This window comes from Prinia subflava, chromosome 20, assembly GCF_021018805.1.
Source record: "Prinia subflava isolate CZ2003 ecotype Zambia chromosome 20, Cam_Psub_1.2, whole genome shotgun sequence".
NCBI classification, from domain to species: domain Eukaryota; kingdom Metazoa; phylum Chordata; class Aves; order Passeriformes; family Cisticolidae; genus Prinia; species Prinia subflava.
In genome coordinates, this window is record NC_086266.1 from 7988310 (window position 1) to 8003798 (window position 15489).

Consider the following 15489-nt stretch of genomic DNA (forward strand, 5'->3'; position numbering starts at 1 on the left):
GGCGCGATGCTCGCCCCAGGGAAAGAGGCGGGAAGGGGTGGGGTGGGCGTGGTCTGATGGGAAAGCGCGGCGCTGATTGGTGAAGAGCCGCAAGGGGGGTGGCCGGGGCGCGGCCGGCGCTCCCAGCGGGCAGTGGCGGCGGCGGCGTGAGGGGCTCGGGAGGGTCCTGGCAGCGGGAAGAGGTGCTGGGGACAGCGGGAGCGGCTGGGGCTGGGGGACAGGGCGGAGAGCCCGTGAGAAAGGCCCTGGGGGAATGTGGAAGGGTCCTGGGGGCTGTGGGGAAGGAGCTGGGATCAGGGGAGGAGGTCCTGGCGCTGTGGGGAGGGACCTGGCGGCTGTGGGTGAGGTCCTGAAGGCCGTGGGGAGAAGGATGGGGGGCTCTGGGATGGGGCTGAAAGAGCTGGTGGGGAAACTGGAGGTGCAGCAGTTCATAAAGGGCATTTTAGGGAGGGGTGAGGTGCTGAGGGATCGGGGGTGGAAGAGGGAACAGCTGGAGGGGGATCAGCCTGTGCCCCTGCTTTAAACCAGCTCGGTGCTCCAGGTGGACAAGCATCAGTCCCGCCTCTTCTTGGCTTTTTCCTTGGAATTTCGAAGGGCTTTCAGAAAAATCAGTGCCAAAGAGCCAGGCCAGCACCTGCAGTCGCTGTTTTTGTTTGGAAGAACAGGGAGAATTAACTCCCTCGCTTCATCCTTCTTCAGCATAATGACCTCAAACCCTGATTTCTGTAATTAGAAATGTGTTATTTTATTGGGAATAAAAGAATATTCTTCCTTTTCTCAAGGATTCTGGTGGACAGTGCCTCATCCAAGCCATGGCCACACACCTCAGATCGGTGAGTTGGGGCCTCAAATGGTGCTTTGGGGAGTTTTGTCTTGCAGAAAAAAATTCATAAATATTCTGCACATCTCTAGGGAAGACATGAGGCTGATCCTGCATTAAGGATAATTCTGGGAGAAAATGTGATTTTCCAAGGTATAATTTGGATAGTTTGAATTCGTACCTTAAAATCAATATAGACATGTAACTTGGCTTGCCATTAATATTATACTGTACAATATCAAATTACAGAGAGTTTTTAATAAAATGATATATGATTGTGGCTGCCCCTGGATCCCTGGAAGTGTCCAAGGCCAGGCTGGATGGGGCTTGGAGTAACCTGGGATAGTGGAAGGTGTCCCTGCCATGGCAGGGGTGGAATAAAATGAGTTTTAAAATCCCTCCCAACCCAAAGCAGTCTGGTATTCTGGGATTCCTTTGAAGCCTCTGCAGTGCTCTGGGGTTCAGAGGCAGAGGGCAGCATTCTGCTGCAGTAAAACTTCACTTCAAGCACATCTCAGAGCAGTTTGGGTGCTCGTGGTTCCTGGAGAGTGCACGGGGATCAGGGAATGCCAAAATGGTGTGAGGTGGAAGGGGCCTGATGGGAAATGTCAGTGGAAGGGAGCAACTGCCTTTGAGGTCTAGCTGAAGCAGTTTCTGTCCCCTCAGCAGCCATTCCCCCTCTGACTGAATCCCCTCATCTTCTCCAAACCACATCCAAAAATGCCACATCCACTCGTTGTGTGAACACTTCCAGAGATGGGGACTCCAAACCTCCCTGGGCAGCCCCTTCAGGGCTTGGCCACCCTTTCAGTGAAGGAATTTCCCCAGATATCCACCCTGCCCCTCCCTGGCCCAGCCTGGGGCCGTTCCCTCTCCTCCTGTCCCTGTCCCTGGAGCAGAGCCCGGCCCCCCCGGCTGTCCCCTCCTGTCAGGAGCTGTGCAGAGCCACAGGGTCCCCCTGAGCCAATTAAAGAGCTGTTGTGTTTGAACTTCCCTCTCCTGTGTTTAACCTGCACCAGATTTGCATCCTTGTCTGAAGCCATAAAATCAGAGAATCACGGAATCACTGAGGAAGGAAAAGCCCTCTCAGATCTTGGAGCCCAACCATTCCCCCAGCACTGCCGAGGCCACCACTGCCCCTGTCCCCAAGTGCCACATGCACACAGCCTTTAAATCCCTTCAGGGACAGGGATTGCCCCACTGCCCTGGACAGTTCATGCCAGGGCAGGACAGCCCTTTCCATGCAGGAATTGTCCTTAATATCCAACCTGAGCCTCCCCGGCCCAGCCTGGGGCCGTTCCCTCTCCTCCTGTCCCTGTCCCTGGAGCAGAGCCCGGCCCCCCCAGCTGTCCCCTCCTGTCAGGAGCTGTGCAGAGCCACAGGGTCCCCCTGAGCCTCCTTTTCTCCAGGCTGAGCCCCTTTCCCAGCTGCTTCTCACAGGATTTATGCTCCAGACCCTGACCAGACTCTCCTTTGCGTGGCCCATCCCAAATAACTGGTTCAGCTTTGATGTAACTCAGGGAACTCCTCAAATTTCTCTTGTGGATCACCCAAAGCTTGGCAGGAGAACCTTTGCTTACGGATGTGGCCCTTGAAGAGCTGTGAACAATCGTTGTCTTTGTGTGGCTCCAGGGGGTTCAGGCTCCCTCAGAGATCCCTGCAGAGGTGGGGGTTGTGTCACAACCAGGAGTAAAACTCTTTGCAACCAGTACAGAGCATTCTTTGTGTAAAAGCTCCCTCAGACTCAGGGCCTGGATGTTCTGTGCTGGCAGTGAGGTCTTTGGTCTCAGTCCAGTCAGATGAGTGGCCAGACTGAAATCTGTTAATTAGTGACTCCCATCATTGGTTTACAAAGCTTAAAAAAACCAGAAAGGAGGAACTAGTGGCTCAAAAGGACAGGCCCTGCCTTTACCTGGTTGCTTTCTTGGCTCTGAGTGTCACAGGTTCTGATGGTGGTGATGGTTTTAATGTTCTGAATTAGCTGTGCCGGGAGGCTGAAGCAGGTCACAGAATGATCCCAGAATCCCAGACTGGTCTGGGTTGGGAGGGACCCTAAAGCTGATCCAGTTCCACCCCTACCATGGCAGGGACACCTCCCACTGTCCCAGGCTGCTCCAGCCTGGCCTTGGGCACTGCCAGGGATCCAGGGGCAGCCACAGCTGCTCTGGGCACCCTGTGCCAGGGCCTGCCCACCCTCCCAGGGAACAATTCCTGCCCAATCTCCCATCCATCCCTGCCCTCTGGCAGTGGAAGCCATCCCCTGAGTCCTGCCTCTCCATGCTCTTTTAAATCTCTCTCCATCTTTCTTGCAGGCTCCATCCAAATTCTGTTTGCTTTGCTATCCAAGCAGAGTTCATGGGGGCCAATCTTCTTTTTCTCCCCTCCTCCTTGAGCCTCTTGGTTGTGAGCAGGGGGCAGAGTCCTTCCAGAATCCCACCAGAGTGCCTGCACTCCCGACTGGCTGTGGCAGCGCAGAGCCCTGATGTCCCAGTGCAGATCTCTGCAGTGCAGCAGCTGAGCAGAGCTACAGCTCCCGGGGTGCAGGGGAGCCCGGGCCGGGCTGCTGCTGTGCTGTGTGCCAGGGAGGGTGTCCCTGTCCCCGCAGGCTGGCAGGAGCTGTGCTGTGATCGGCGGCTCGGGCTTCCTGGGGCAGCACATGGTGGAGCAGCTGCTGGCCAGGGGCTACAGTGTCAACGTCTTCGACATCCAGCAGAGGTTTGAGAGCCAGCAGGTGACCTTCTTCCTGGGGGACCTGTGTGACAAGGAGGTGAGCAAGGACGGGCTGCAGTCAGCAAGGGCAAGTGCAGGCCTTGCACTTTTCCCTGGAAGCCTCTGAAGGAAACAGATTTGGTGTCTGGTGCCTGGCTTCTGCTGCAAGCTGGGAAGGGCAGGACTGGTTTGTGCCTGGTGCTTTGCATTACTGTTAGCTGAGATTCACAGGGTAATTACAGTCCCTGGGCTAATTGCAGGGGGCTCTCCCAGCTCTCCTCAGCTCCCTGAGGATGGCACAGCTCATATTCCCAACAGTCAGGGCGGGATGAGGGGGAGCCCTGGCCAAGGACTGTGTGAGCAGTGTGGGAGGTGACTTTGGGACAGTCACCTGCACTCAGCCAGTGCCAGGGGGAACTTTACACCTGCTGCTTCCTCAGTGCCCCAGCTCCAGGTAGTCCTGAGCCTTGTACCTGCTCTTGGGAATTGCAGGGAGCCCAGCCTGGAGAGTCTCCAGCTCTGGGGAAGCTCCCAGGGTTTCTCTGGGAAGAGGAGAGGATGTGATGTGTGTGGTGAGGACACGACATTGTGGACGTCCTGGATGATAACCCCATTCCAGCTGCCCACCTTTATGGAGGGAACATGGAAACACAAAAAGCTGTTTCCATGTAAAAAACAGCAGTTTCATTTCCCTGCTATTCTTTCTTCCTGATTTCCTCATGGCTGTTGCTCCTTCCCCGTGGTTTCCTGCAGGCTCTGCTGCCAGCCCTGCAGGGAGTGTCCGTGGTGTTCCACTGTGCATCTCCAGCCCCTTCCAGTGACGACAGGGAGCTGTTCTACAGGGTGAACGTCACGGGCACCAAGGCAGTCATTGAGGCCTGCAGAGAGGCTGGAGTGCAGGTGAGGCTGGAGAAGCCCTGGAGGCTGATGGACTTTGGAACGTTTTCATCACAGGCAAACGTCAGCCTTGTCTGAGAGTGGGACAAAGGCCTCTGAGATACTGAATTCCCACTCATTCATGAAAAACAGTGGAACACAGACTCCGTGAGTGTCCTGCTTAGTGTCAACTCACAGAAAACCACATTGTGATGCAAAAGCGTCTGGTAAAATCTGTCCTACCTGGGAGAACAACATCTCACAAGTGGCTTCTTTCCTGCTTTCATCAGGGGACAGCCCCAGAGATGGCTTTTCCAGCAGCAGGGAATATTCATGGCATCTATTCCTGGTGAATTCCTCACCATGGAATGCGGAGGAACACACTTGTGCCGTAATCTCAGTGTCATTTGGTTTAGAAAGTCACTTGCCCAGGAAAGGAAGAGCCTGAGGAAGCCAGCCTAGAATTGGAGACTGAATTTTCTCCTTAAATTACTTTGATAACCCATAAGTTTTCATTTCAATTCATTTATTTAATTTATTTTAAATTTATTTATTATATTAATTTCATTTAAATCACCAAAGAAAAACATCCAAGGTTTCCTTTCTTGTTTAATCCACTGTGATCTGTTATTGCCAAGATGAGAAAAATCTTTCTTTGAAACACCAGGTATGGGTTAAGTGTTCCAAACCTCTGATTTTCCTGAAAATATTTCCCCTGGATTGACTGCCTTGGGTGTTTTTTGGAACGTTTTAATCTCCTTTAGGTGGCATTAAAGGATGGGACAGAATGAATTAAAAAGGGGGAGTTCTCTTACCTGAAGTTTCTATTAATCTTCTGTTAGAGTCTGGTTATTTTCTGTAGGATCAGTTGGTTAAATATTATTATTATCATTACTATCTTTACTCAGCCTTTTAAAATAATGACCCTTTTGTTTTAGGCTTTAAACAACTGTTTTCTCCCCTCTCCCTTGCAGAAATTGGTGTTAACCAGCAGTGCCAGTGTAGTTTTTGAGGGCACAGACATTAAAAATGGCTCAGAAGATCTCCCCTATGCACAAAAACCTATTGATTACTACACAGAGACCAAGATCCTGCAGGAGAAGGTATTTGCCAATGGTTAAATTGTTATTTTTGGATGTATTCACTCAATAAAAAGAGAATAAATTCAAGCTGTGGCATGAATTGCTCCAGAGGCTGAATGAAATCCTGTGTGGCTCTGCAGAGGTGGTTCCAGAGGTGGCACTGCTGTGGAGGAGCCACGGGATAATCCCAGTTCTTACCTGCCACAGCTTTGGTTTGACAGCACTCAGGGGAGCTTTTTGTCTTCTCTGCTTCTTTTCCTGATTTTCAGCCTGAATTTAGAGTTGGGAATGTGAAAAAGGCGCTGAGGAAGGAGGAGAAGAGGTGGGAATGTGGCCTAAGCTAAGGGGCACAGGGCATTACTGAAAATATTAATGTTAAAAGAGATATCCAGACATCTGAGGGTTCAGTGCTTTGGACAGTTGCACACCACCAACGTCTGCTCTTCTCACGTTCTCACTGCTGCAGCATCTGTGCTTTCAATATGGGATAACAATCAAAGGCAACAGACCTTTTTGGGGTGCATCTTCCATGGCTTGCATTTCAGCTGTGGGAGGAATCTCTGCTTTTTGTGCCAGAGGAATTGAGAGTCTGATGCTGACAGTGTGAGAGCCTGGAAGGAATTTCCTCCACAAGAGCTTAATTAATTTTAATTGTGAAAACATCTGTTCCTTCACCAGCACTTTGCAGTAACTGATGAAGGGGAAGCTGAGGAGCAGCAATCAGGGGTAGCCCCAGTGCTGGTGATTATGGCTTTGTTTCGGGGAAAACTGAAAGGATTTTGTCTGTGCCTCCTCCATAGAAATTCCAGCAGCTGCTGGAAATGATCAGAACACGTTGTTTGGGAGCTCCCAGGAGAGTGAAATCTGCTCCAGAGCTGCTGAATGTGCTGCTGGAGCTCCAGGGAGATGGGATCACCCCCTCCTGAGGCAGATCCAGGAGGGCTGGGCTGGGAATGTCCCTGGGAGGGACAGAAATGGAATTCCTGAGTGTCCTCCTTTGCTCCAGCTTGTGCAGAGTTCATGGAGTGAAGGAGCTTGGAAAGCTCCTCTGGCTTCTGGGGTGTTAAATGAGAGAAGCAAAGCCTTCCCTTCCTTCGTCAAATCATTTGCTTAACCATAAAAACCTGGTTTTGTCTGGCTTTCTTATCAAGGAGAACTGGGAAAAGAGATGGGAACAAAGGAAGGATCACTTGGCAGGACAGGAGGGGATCATGATTCCTCCACTGGTTCCTTCCCGAGGAGATGGGGAGGCCCAGCCCCTTCAGTGGTGATCCTGGGATGCATTGCTGAGTTCTCCTCTTTCCCTGCAGGAGGTGCTCAGTGCAAACGACCCAGACAACAATTTCTGCACTGCTGCCATCCGTCCCCACGGGATATTTGGTCCCAGAGACCCCCAGCTGGTTCCCATCCTCATCCAGGCCGCTCGCAGTGGCAAAATGAAGTTCATCATTGGGTGAGCAGGGCCCGGGCATTCCAGAGCTGGTGCAAAGTCAGTGCTGGATCTACAGAGCCCTTTTGGAAGGGAACAAAAGGAAATCGGTTGTGTTGTTCCTTTTATTTTTCGCTTTCCATTTTTTTTCCTTGAAAATCCTGTGTTAGGGGCTCACTCCCTGCCATGGTGAGTGTCCATAATGCCTAAGGAATATCCATGAGGAAAGCTGGCACGGCTGGAGCTGTTAAAGAGCTGTGCCATTAATGTAAAACAGCTCCGATTACTTGCTGTTAATTTACACTACATGTGGTATTTGAGGTTCTGGCAATTAAAATCCCTATTAAATATGAAATACTTAAAGTGTGGCCTGAAACTGCAGCACCAGAAAGTGGGAGAAGGGGAAGCTTGGGATGAATTTATCCTGGTAGAAATCCTTCTTTTTGCCACAAGCAGATTTTCAGCCAGCTTGCCTTGGGGCTGAATTCTTTTTCTGTGTGCAGGGATGGAAAGAACTTGGTGGATTTCACCTACGTGGAGAACGTGGTGCACGGACACATCCTGGCTGCAGAAAAACTGCACAAAGGCTCTGCCCTGTGTGGGAAGGTGAGAGGGGAGGGGAAGGGAAGGGAAGGTTTGGGAAGGGAAGGTTTGGGAAGGGAAGGTTTGGGAAGGGAAGGTTTGGGAAGGGAAGGTTTGGGAAGGGAAGGGAAGGGAAGGTTTGGGAAGGGAAGGGAAGGGAAGGGAAGGGAAGGGAAGGGAAGGGAAGGGAAGGGAAGGGAAGGGAAGGGAAGGGAAGGGAAGGGAAGGGAAGGGAAGGGAAGGGAAGGGAAGGGAAGGGAAGGGAAGGGAAGGGAAGGGAAGGGAAGGGAAGGGAAGGGAAGGGAAGGGAAGGGAAGGGAAGGGAAGGGAAGGGAAGGGAAGGGAAGGGATGCCCAGCCTCTGCTGTGGGATCCATGCTGATTCCTGAGTATCCTGGACATCCATCCTGCAGGGGAGCAGCTCCAGGTTCCCATCCCATTGTGTGCAGCCACCTGGGCTGAGCTGGATGGAGATCCTGGAATTTCCTTTTCTAAAACTGCTTGTGAGGGGCAGTCCAGGCAGAACTGGGGGCAGCCAGGAGACACACATGGAAACACAGAAGTGTTTGGGACACAGTTCAGAACAGGAGGAACTTTTCCAGCTTTTCCTGGTCCCACTGTGCTCTGGGCACACTCAGATGTTTTAACCTGTCTGCTCTGTGCTGGGGCAGCCAGTTTGGTTGACATTTATGAGGAATCCTGGCCTCTGGACTGCTGGAAGTAGCTGGTTTCCTTGGAAAAGCAGGGATCCCCCTCTGCACGCAGAGGCGGGCAGTGCAAAGCAGTGTGTCAGGACAATGTGCTCTGGCCCAGGTCAGGGGGATCATGTCCTCAGCACAGCAGGAGAGGAACCATCACAGAGCTAAACCTGGGAAATCCACCCTGATTTTAACCTCTGGCTTCTCCTGTGCCTCTCCCCAGGCCTTCCACATCACCAACGATGAGCCAATTCCCTTCTGGACCTTCATGTCCCGGATCCTGACCGGCCTGGACTACGACCCTCCCAAGTACCACATCCCCTACTGGCTGGCCTATTACCTGGCCCTGCTGCTGTCCCTGCTGCTGGCCCTGCTCAGGCCCCTGGTGACCATCAAGGCCACCTTCACGCCCATGAGGGTGGCCCTGGCTGGGACCTTCCACTACTACAGCTGCGAGAGGGCCAAGAGAGCCATGGGCTACAGGCCCGTGGTCAGCCTGGACGAGGCCATTGCCAGGACAGTGCAGAGCTACCCTGGCCTGCGCCGGGCCCGGGCCTGACAGCCCTGCCTGGGGCCTCTCCTGCCTGATTCCCATCGTTCCGACAGCTCAGCGTGGAGCAGATGTCACCAGCCCCAGGAACCAGGAGCTTTCCTGAACTCTCTGCTCCTCCTCCTCGCCGTTCCCCGTGTGGGAGCTGTGCTGACAGTTCATTTCTTGGATGTGAGTTCTTGTTTGGAAACGGCTGCTGAACTCTCTGGGCTGTGAATAAACACCCTGCTGTGCCCTCTTCAATCCCAAGCAGGCACACCAGCATTCCTGCTCCCCTCCCTCCACCCTTGTCCCGTGTTTTGTTGCTCTGGTGACAGCAGCCACCCCTTGCCAGGGCTGCAGCTGGGTCACAAACACTTCCCGTGCCTGGCTCCCCTCTGGGCTTTGGCTTTGCTCTCCACAGGAGAGCCCTGTGCCAAAAAGGAGCTCTCCACTGTCTCTTAATTCATCACGGCTCTTTGGGTTTTCCCTCCATGATCAGGGGGTGATTTGGCTTTTCCCTGAGGCAGCAGAAGGAACCCATAAGGAGAGTGCTCCTTTGTCCATGCAGGATTGATTTCTGTTCCAAAAGAGCCCAGATAAATCACAGAGATGAATTTCCAGCTTTGTGTCCACCCTCAGCACAGACAGGATGTTAATGATTCCCTTTTGGGGACAGAGATCTTTGGGAGCTGCCTGACAGCAGCCCCAGCACTGTTTTACCACAGCTCCCTTCCCACAAGGTCTGCAGAGCTGGGAGGATCCCACAGCACCAAGCTCCTCCCTGCCCTGCCAGTGCTGCTCACAGGGATTTTTGGTGCTCTGACCACCTAGTCCATGAAAAAACCTCTTTTCCACAAGGAATTGGGTACAAAGCAATGGTCCCCAAGCTATTTTCTGTGACTTGTATATTAAATGTTCTTTGCCTTCTAATCTTTCTAAGCACTTCAGTTCTGGTTTGGTTTTAAATGAGAGGTTTAGGTTAGAGCTGGAATTCTGCCCTGTACAAATCCCTGGTTCCCTGGGTGTTCTGGTGTTTCAAATTTCAGAAGGATGGGAAGTGCCTCAGTCACAGAATTATGGAATCTTGGGATGGTTTGGGTAAGGAGGGACCTTAAAGCCCATCCCATTCCATCCCCAGGGACACCTTCCACTGTCCCACGCTGCTCCAAGCCCTATCCAACCTGGCCTTGGACACTGCCAGGGATCCAGGGGCAGCCACAACCTCAGCCACAAGGAGCCTTAACCTCAGTGTGCTGCTATAGCCCAATTAAATGGGTTCTATTTTAACTTCTGGCTGTTTTCTGAGGAAAAAGAAAAAGTTGGGCTTTTTTTCCTGGGAATTTTTATTTGCTGGTTAACAGCTGGTTTTACCAACCTTGGCCTTGCTTGATGTTGAAGCAAATTCTGGCCAGGTGCTTGGGCCAGCTCCCACCTCTCTGATGGGCATTGCTGCTGGGAGCAGGGATAACTCTGCCCTCCCAAGGGAGGGAACGGGCTTGGGTTCAAGAGGAAGGATCCAGGATTTCCCGAAGCCAAACCAGAGGTAAATAACCTCATCACCTGCGGCCTCTAGATGGCATTTCCCAGCCCAGCAGCTCCAGTCCATCCCAAACACTGCCGTGGTCATCCTTGGACACAGTTCCAGGGCAGGGTCACTCCTCTCCCTGTCCCTGGGAGCCTGGCAGGGGAACTGAGGGTGCTCCCGGAGGAGGAAGTGCTGGAAGCTGAGCTCAGCTGGATCACAGCAGGGCAGGAAGGGATCCTGAGCTTCGCTGGCTGGGGAGCAGTGGCCAGGCTGGCACCGAGGGACTGAGGGCAGGGCTGTGGCTCTCCCGGGCAGGGCTGTGGCACTCCCGCTAGAATCAGGGAGCTCCAGGTTCCTCTGGCTGTTTCCCAAGCACAGGTGAACAGGGAGTGTTGGAGCCTGGCTGTGCCTCCATCCCTGCCCACACCCCAGCAGAACCCTGCTCAACCCACGGCCTCTCCCAGCCCTGCTCCAGCCTCCTCCTCTCATTTTCCAGTTCCAATCTGCAGAATTCCCGTTCTGGGTTTTTGGGAAGCTGATGAGATCCTTCTGTTGTGTCCTGCCTGGATGTGTTTTTGTGCCACCTCTTCAGCACAGGGAGGACGTGGAGAGAGCCCAGGGGAGGCTCCAGGATACCCAGAGGGATGGAGCAGCTCTGCTGGGAGGAAAGGCTGAGGGAATTGGGATGGTTCAGCCTGGAGAGGAGAAGCTTTGGGGTGATCTCACTGTGGCCTTGCAGGGCCTGGAGAAGCCAACTGGAAACATGGAGAAACACGAGAGGAACAGGGAGAGGGATGATTTATAGGGCTGGAGGGGTAGGACACAGGGAAGGGTGAGGTGGGAGATTGAGAGGGTGGGCAGGCACAGGGTGCCCAGAGCAGCTGTGGCTGCCCCTGGAAGTGTCCAAGGCCAGGTTGGACAGGGCTTGGAGCAGCCTGGGACAGTGGGAGGTGTCCCTGCCATGGCAGGGGTGGCACTGGGTGGGCTTTGAGGTCCCTCCCAAGCCATTCAGGGATTTTTGTGGCTCCCAGTCTGTATTTTGTGTGTGTCAGTAAGCAGAGGCTGTGAAGCACAGTTGCCATGATCAAATTTTCCTTCCAGACATGGAGGATCAGATGCAGGTGCAGCCTGTCCCTGTCAGTAACACCCAACAGGAGCTCCCCACGACTTCAAAGAGCTCCCTGGAGCACTCTCATCAAACTCCTTATCTCCCTCTCTCTGCTTCCCTGGCTTTTCCTTGCTGCAGCTCCTAATTCTGCTGACCTGAGACTGGTTTTGGCAGTGGGAGAGATAAAGAGAGATCTTCTGTTGCTTCTCGTGGAGAAAGGAGAGGGAGGGAAGGGAGAGAAGATTAAAAGTGCTTTTCCAGGTGGAGTTAAGGTAACCAAAACCCCAGTTCCCCTCTTGCAGAGATTGCAAAGGGAACTTGCTCAGGAGGATTGTCCAAGGAATTCCTTCTTGCCCTTGGAATGTGGGAGAAGCCCTGGTCCAGACACACCTCCAGAGAGGAAAAAGGGTGGCTTGGGTGTAATGACCAGAAATAGATAAGAGGAGAAATGGATAAAAGCAGGTCAGAAATGACCCTGCACGTCCAGGGAGCACAAAGGCACCGAGGAGGGGTCCAAGGCCAGGCTGGACAGGGCTAGGAGCAGTCTGTGATGGTGGAAGGTGTCCCTGCCCATGGGGTGGAACAAGAAGGGCTTTAAGGTCCCTTCCAGGCCAAACCACCCCATGATTCAGTGAGGTTTGGGAGCAGTGTGACATCTGCACCCTGCAAGCACTGGGGGATTTCCAGACAGGGATCCAGGACACCCTGCAGGGCTTGAGCTCAGCTTTTGGGGAAGCTGTGGAAGGGGGGTTTTCTATCCCAGTACATCCTGGTACCCCAAGGTGCTGGTGCCAGGGAGCACCAGGACATCCCCACCCCTCCCAGGCACAGCAGGACGGGCTGGCCTCTGCTCCTCTGGAGATTCTCTCCCCGAGTTTCACTGCCGCTTGTGCAAGCCCTGGCTGGTGCCAGGCCCACGGGGGAGAGTGGTGCAACCCTGCCAGGGCAGGGGAAAGAGCAGCTTGTTTGCCTCAGAGCCTGCAGGGACCTCGCTGGGCTGCTGAGATAAATCAGCATCTCCCTGCTTGCGCCAGAGCTCGCTTGGGGCGTCCCAGTGGCACCGCGGCGTCCCTGCCACAGCTCTGCCTCTGCTGTGCCCTGGCTCTGCTGACAACAACACTTTGTGCTGGCACTGCTGAGCTCCAGGTGTGTCCATGGCCACAGGGAGGTTGCTGTATTCCAGCAGGGAATGGTTTGGGATAGACAATGCCGTGCTGCTCCCTGCTATTAGGGAGGAGAGCTCTGGCAATTCTGGCACAGCTCTGCAGCGACGCCTCATGAAAAACCAGTTGGATTCCCTTGTAACAAATGGGTGTAGTGGTTTTACACCCTGCGACTCATCACAGCTCTGCTGGGGCTCCGCTGGCCCTGGGGTTGGCGGCACCTCTGCAAAGGGCACAGGGCTGGAGGGTTACTCAGCTGCCCTTCCCCTGCAGCACCAGCGAGGGGTGGAGAAAGTGGTACCAGGAGAGGAGGAAAAGTTCCAGAGCAGCTCAGGGCTCTGCAGTGGGGCTGGTGGATTTCTCACAACTCGAAAATACTGGAAATTGTTGCAGGGGCTGTTCAAACACAGGCTGGGCTGTGAGGGGGTCTCTGGGCAGGTGTCACCATTGCCATAGGAAGGATTTGGTAAAACCTCCTTCCCATAAAATCGGCTGCCTGGATTTCCAGCTTGGAGCAGGTTCCTTGCAGACACCCCTGCTCCTGCAGGAATGAGCTGTGGGGTTACAGCTGGTGCCACCCAGCTGCTCTGGAAGCGGCAGAACAAGGGCGGGAGTGCCAGCTGTGGGACATCTTCATGAGAAAGGGGTCTTTGTGTTTTCCTTGGAGAGGAGATCCCATGGAAATCCATTTCCTGCTGAAGTCAGATGTTCCGGGCTGAAATTTACTTTATGACAATAATGTTTAACTGGAGCTGGGGGGAAAGGCTCCTTTTTCCTGCTCTCCCGTGCTGCAGGAGTGTGTGTGTGTCTCTGGAGAAGTTGTGGGGATTGGATGGGAGACAGGAGCTTGCTCCTGCTCTGGCCTGGGCTCAGGCACAGCTTTACCTGAGCCTTACCTCACGGCTGAGGAGGGGGCCAGGCCTGCAGGGTGGGGGTCCAAGCCAGATCCTCTTGGTTTTAACCAGATTCAATGGGAAAATGGAAAAATTCCCCTCTTGGATTCTGCTCAGGTTAGATGACTATAAAGGACTTTTTGTGCTGTTGACTTCGGCACACTCAGGTTTACTCCAAAGGTGTGCAGGGCCCCTGTGCTGCTCTGAGTGAGAAAAGATTGGTGTCTGTTCCTGGAGCATCCTGAATTTGGCAGTGTTTAAGTGAACAGCTCCCTAACAGCAACTCCCTAGCTCTGGAGTCTATCCCTGAGCCTCTGGTTGAAGCTCTCAGCTTCACCAGGCACTGGAAGATCACTCTGAGGTCATCCCAAAGCTTCTCCTCTGCAGGTGAACAATCCCAGCTGTGCCAGCCTTTCCTCCCAGCAGACCTGCTCCATCCTCTGCTCACCCTAGAGCCTCCTCTGGGCTCCTGCAGCAGCTCCAGGTCCCTCCTGTGCCGGCCCAGGGCTGGGGCAGCTCTGCAGGTGGGGTCTCACCTGAGCAGGGCAGTGGGGCAGAACCCCAGTCCCTTTCCTGCTGTCCACATTGTGGGGATGCATCTCCTCAACCAGCAGTGGCCTCCTGGGGCGTTCCTTTGGGAGCTCCTCATCCATTTCCCTCAGTGTGTGGCATCGACTTGTTCACTTATTCATAACAAATAGGGTTTTTTTTTTTGTTTTGTTTTTTTTTTTTTTTTTTTTTTTTTTTGTTTTTGTTTTTTTTTCCAGATTTTGAACATCCAGCGTGGCATTCTGTGTTCCCACTGGGAAAAGCCAGAGCCCCGAGTCCCTGGGTGTCCCTGCCGTGCTCTGGCCGTCCTGTACCTGCCGGGCTGGCCGGGCCGGGTGGTTACTCACTGTTATTTCAGGGAAGGACCGGGACAAACCTTCAGCAAACCCCGGCGTGACTCAGGGCGTCCGAAAATAAAGCTGCGCTGTCAGCTGGAGCCCCGGAGCAGAGGATGCTCTCCCGGGAAGGGTCTGGGCCGCGCTCTTCCAGCTGCCTTTAGACAGCTCCCATTTCCCGGAGCGGGGCAGCCCGGCCCGCCCGGCGCTCAGGGCGCGGCTCTGCCAACCCCGCTTATCGCAGCCGGGATCTGCGGCAGCCACTGAGCCAAGCTCAGCTGGGCCCGGCTGCTGCTGAGCCTGAGCTGATCGGGGAGGAAGATCTGGGGCTGCAGCAACGCGTCCGTGCCCGAAAATCCCTGACACCATCCTCGCTGTGCCGCTGGGAGCGGGCGGGGTTATCGGCCCTGTGCGAGCACAGCTGGGACGGGACGGGATGGGATGGGATGGGGTGGGACGGGATATTTGCCCATCATCCCACAGCAGATCCCTGGGGCTTTCCTTTCCAGCTGCTATGGGCTCAGCATTACCTGTGCTTGAATCACGGAGCAGAGACAGGGGATGCTGGTGCTCGACTCGGGGCTTTGTCACCTCCAGGGCTGGAGGAGGCCACGGAGCTGCTCCAGGGCTGGAGCCCCTCTGGAGCCAGGCTGGGAGAGCTGGGGGTGCTCACCTGGAGAGGAGAAGGCTCCAGGGAGAGCTCAGAGCCCCTGCCAGGGCCTGAAGGGGCTCCAGGAGAGCTGGAGAGGGGCTGGGGACAAGGGATGGAGGGACAGGACACAGGGAATGGTTTCCCACTGCCAGAGGGCAGGGCTGGATGGGAGACTGGGCAGGAATTGTTCCCTGTGAGGGTGGGCAGGCCCTGGCAGAGGGTGCCCAGAGCAGCTGTGGCTGCCCCTGGATCCCTGGCAGTGCCCCAGGCCAGGCTGGACATTGGGGCTGGAGCAGCCTGGGACAGTGGAAGGTGTCCCTGCCATGGCAGGGGTGGCACTGAGTGGGCTTCAAGATCCCTCCCAACCCAAACCATTCTGGGATCCTCTGGTTCTTCCCACCCTCTGGCAGTGCCAGGCTGAAGCCCTGAGTCCTCAGGACAGCTCTGAACACACAGCCCCAGCTCCAGGCTGTAGGGATGGACAAAAAGCCTGTCCCGGGGTCTGGCTGTGCCGGGCTGTCCCCACAGCCCTCGGGG

At 54.4% G+C, this 15489-nt stretch overlaps 1 protein-coding gene across 1 annotated transcript; it reads left to right on the forward strand.

The window, feature by feature from the left end:
• Positions 1 to 93: 93 nt before the first annotated feature.
• Positions 94 to 9657, forward strand: NSDHL (NAD(P) dependent steroid dehydrogenase-like). The gene is made up of 8 exons (XM_063416785.1): positions 94 to 182; positions 783 to 833; positions 3426 to 3587; positions 4283 to 4429; positions 5380 to 5508; positions 6798 to 6940; positions 7420 to 7522; positions 8419 to 9657. Exons 2-8 carry the CDS (start codon positions 813 to 815, stop codon positions 8752 to 8754), a joined length of 1041 nt encoding a protein of 346 aa, XP_063272855.1. The 5' UTR covers positions 94 to 182; positions 783 to 812; the 3' UTR covers positions 8755 to 9657.
• The last annotated feature ends 5832 nt before the right edge of the window (positions 9658 to 15489 follow it).

What these genes read in the sequence shown, in the direction of transcription:
- NSDHL (XM_063416785.1), top strand. Translation starts at nt 813, where the DNA reads ATGGCCACACACCTCAGATCG. An exon ending in GGGACCTGTGTGACAAGGAG is followed by an intron (nt 3,588 to 4,282) that starts GTGAGCAAGGAC and finishes GGTTTCCTGCAG; the next exon opens with GCTCTGCTGCCAGCCCTGCA. An exon ending in GCAGAGAGGCTGGAGTGCAG is followed by an intron (nt 4,430 to 5,379) that starts GTGAGGCTGGAG and finishes TCTCCCTTGCAG; the next exon opens with AAATTGGTGTTAACCAGCAG.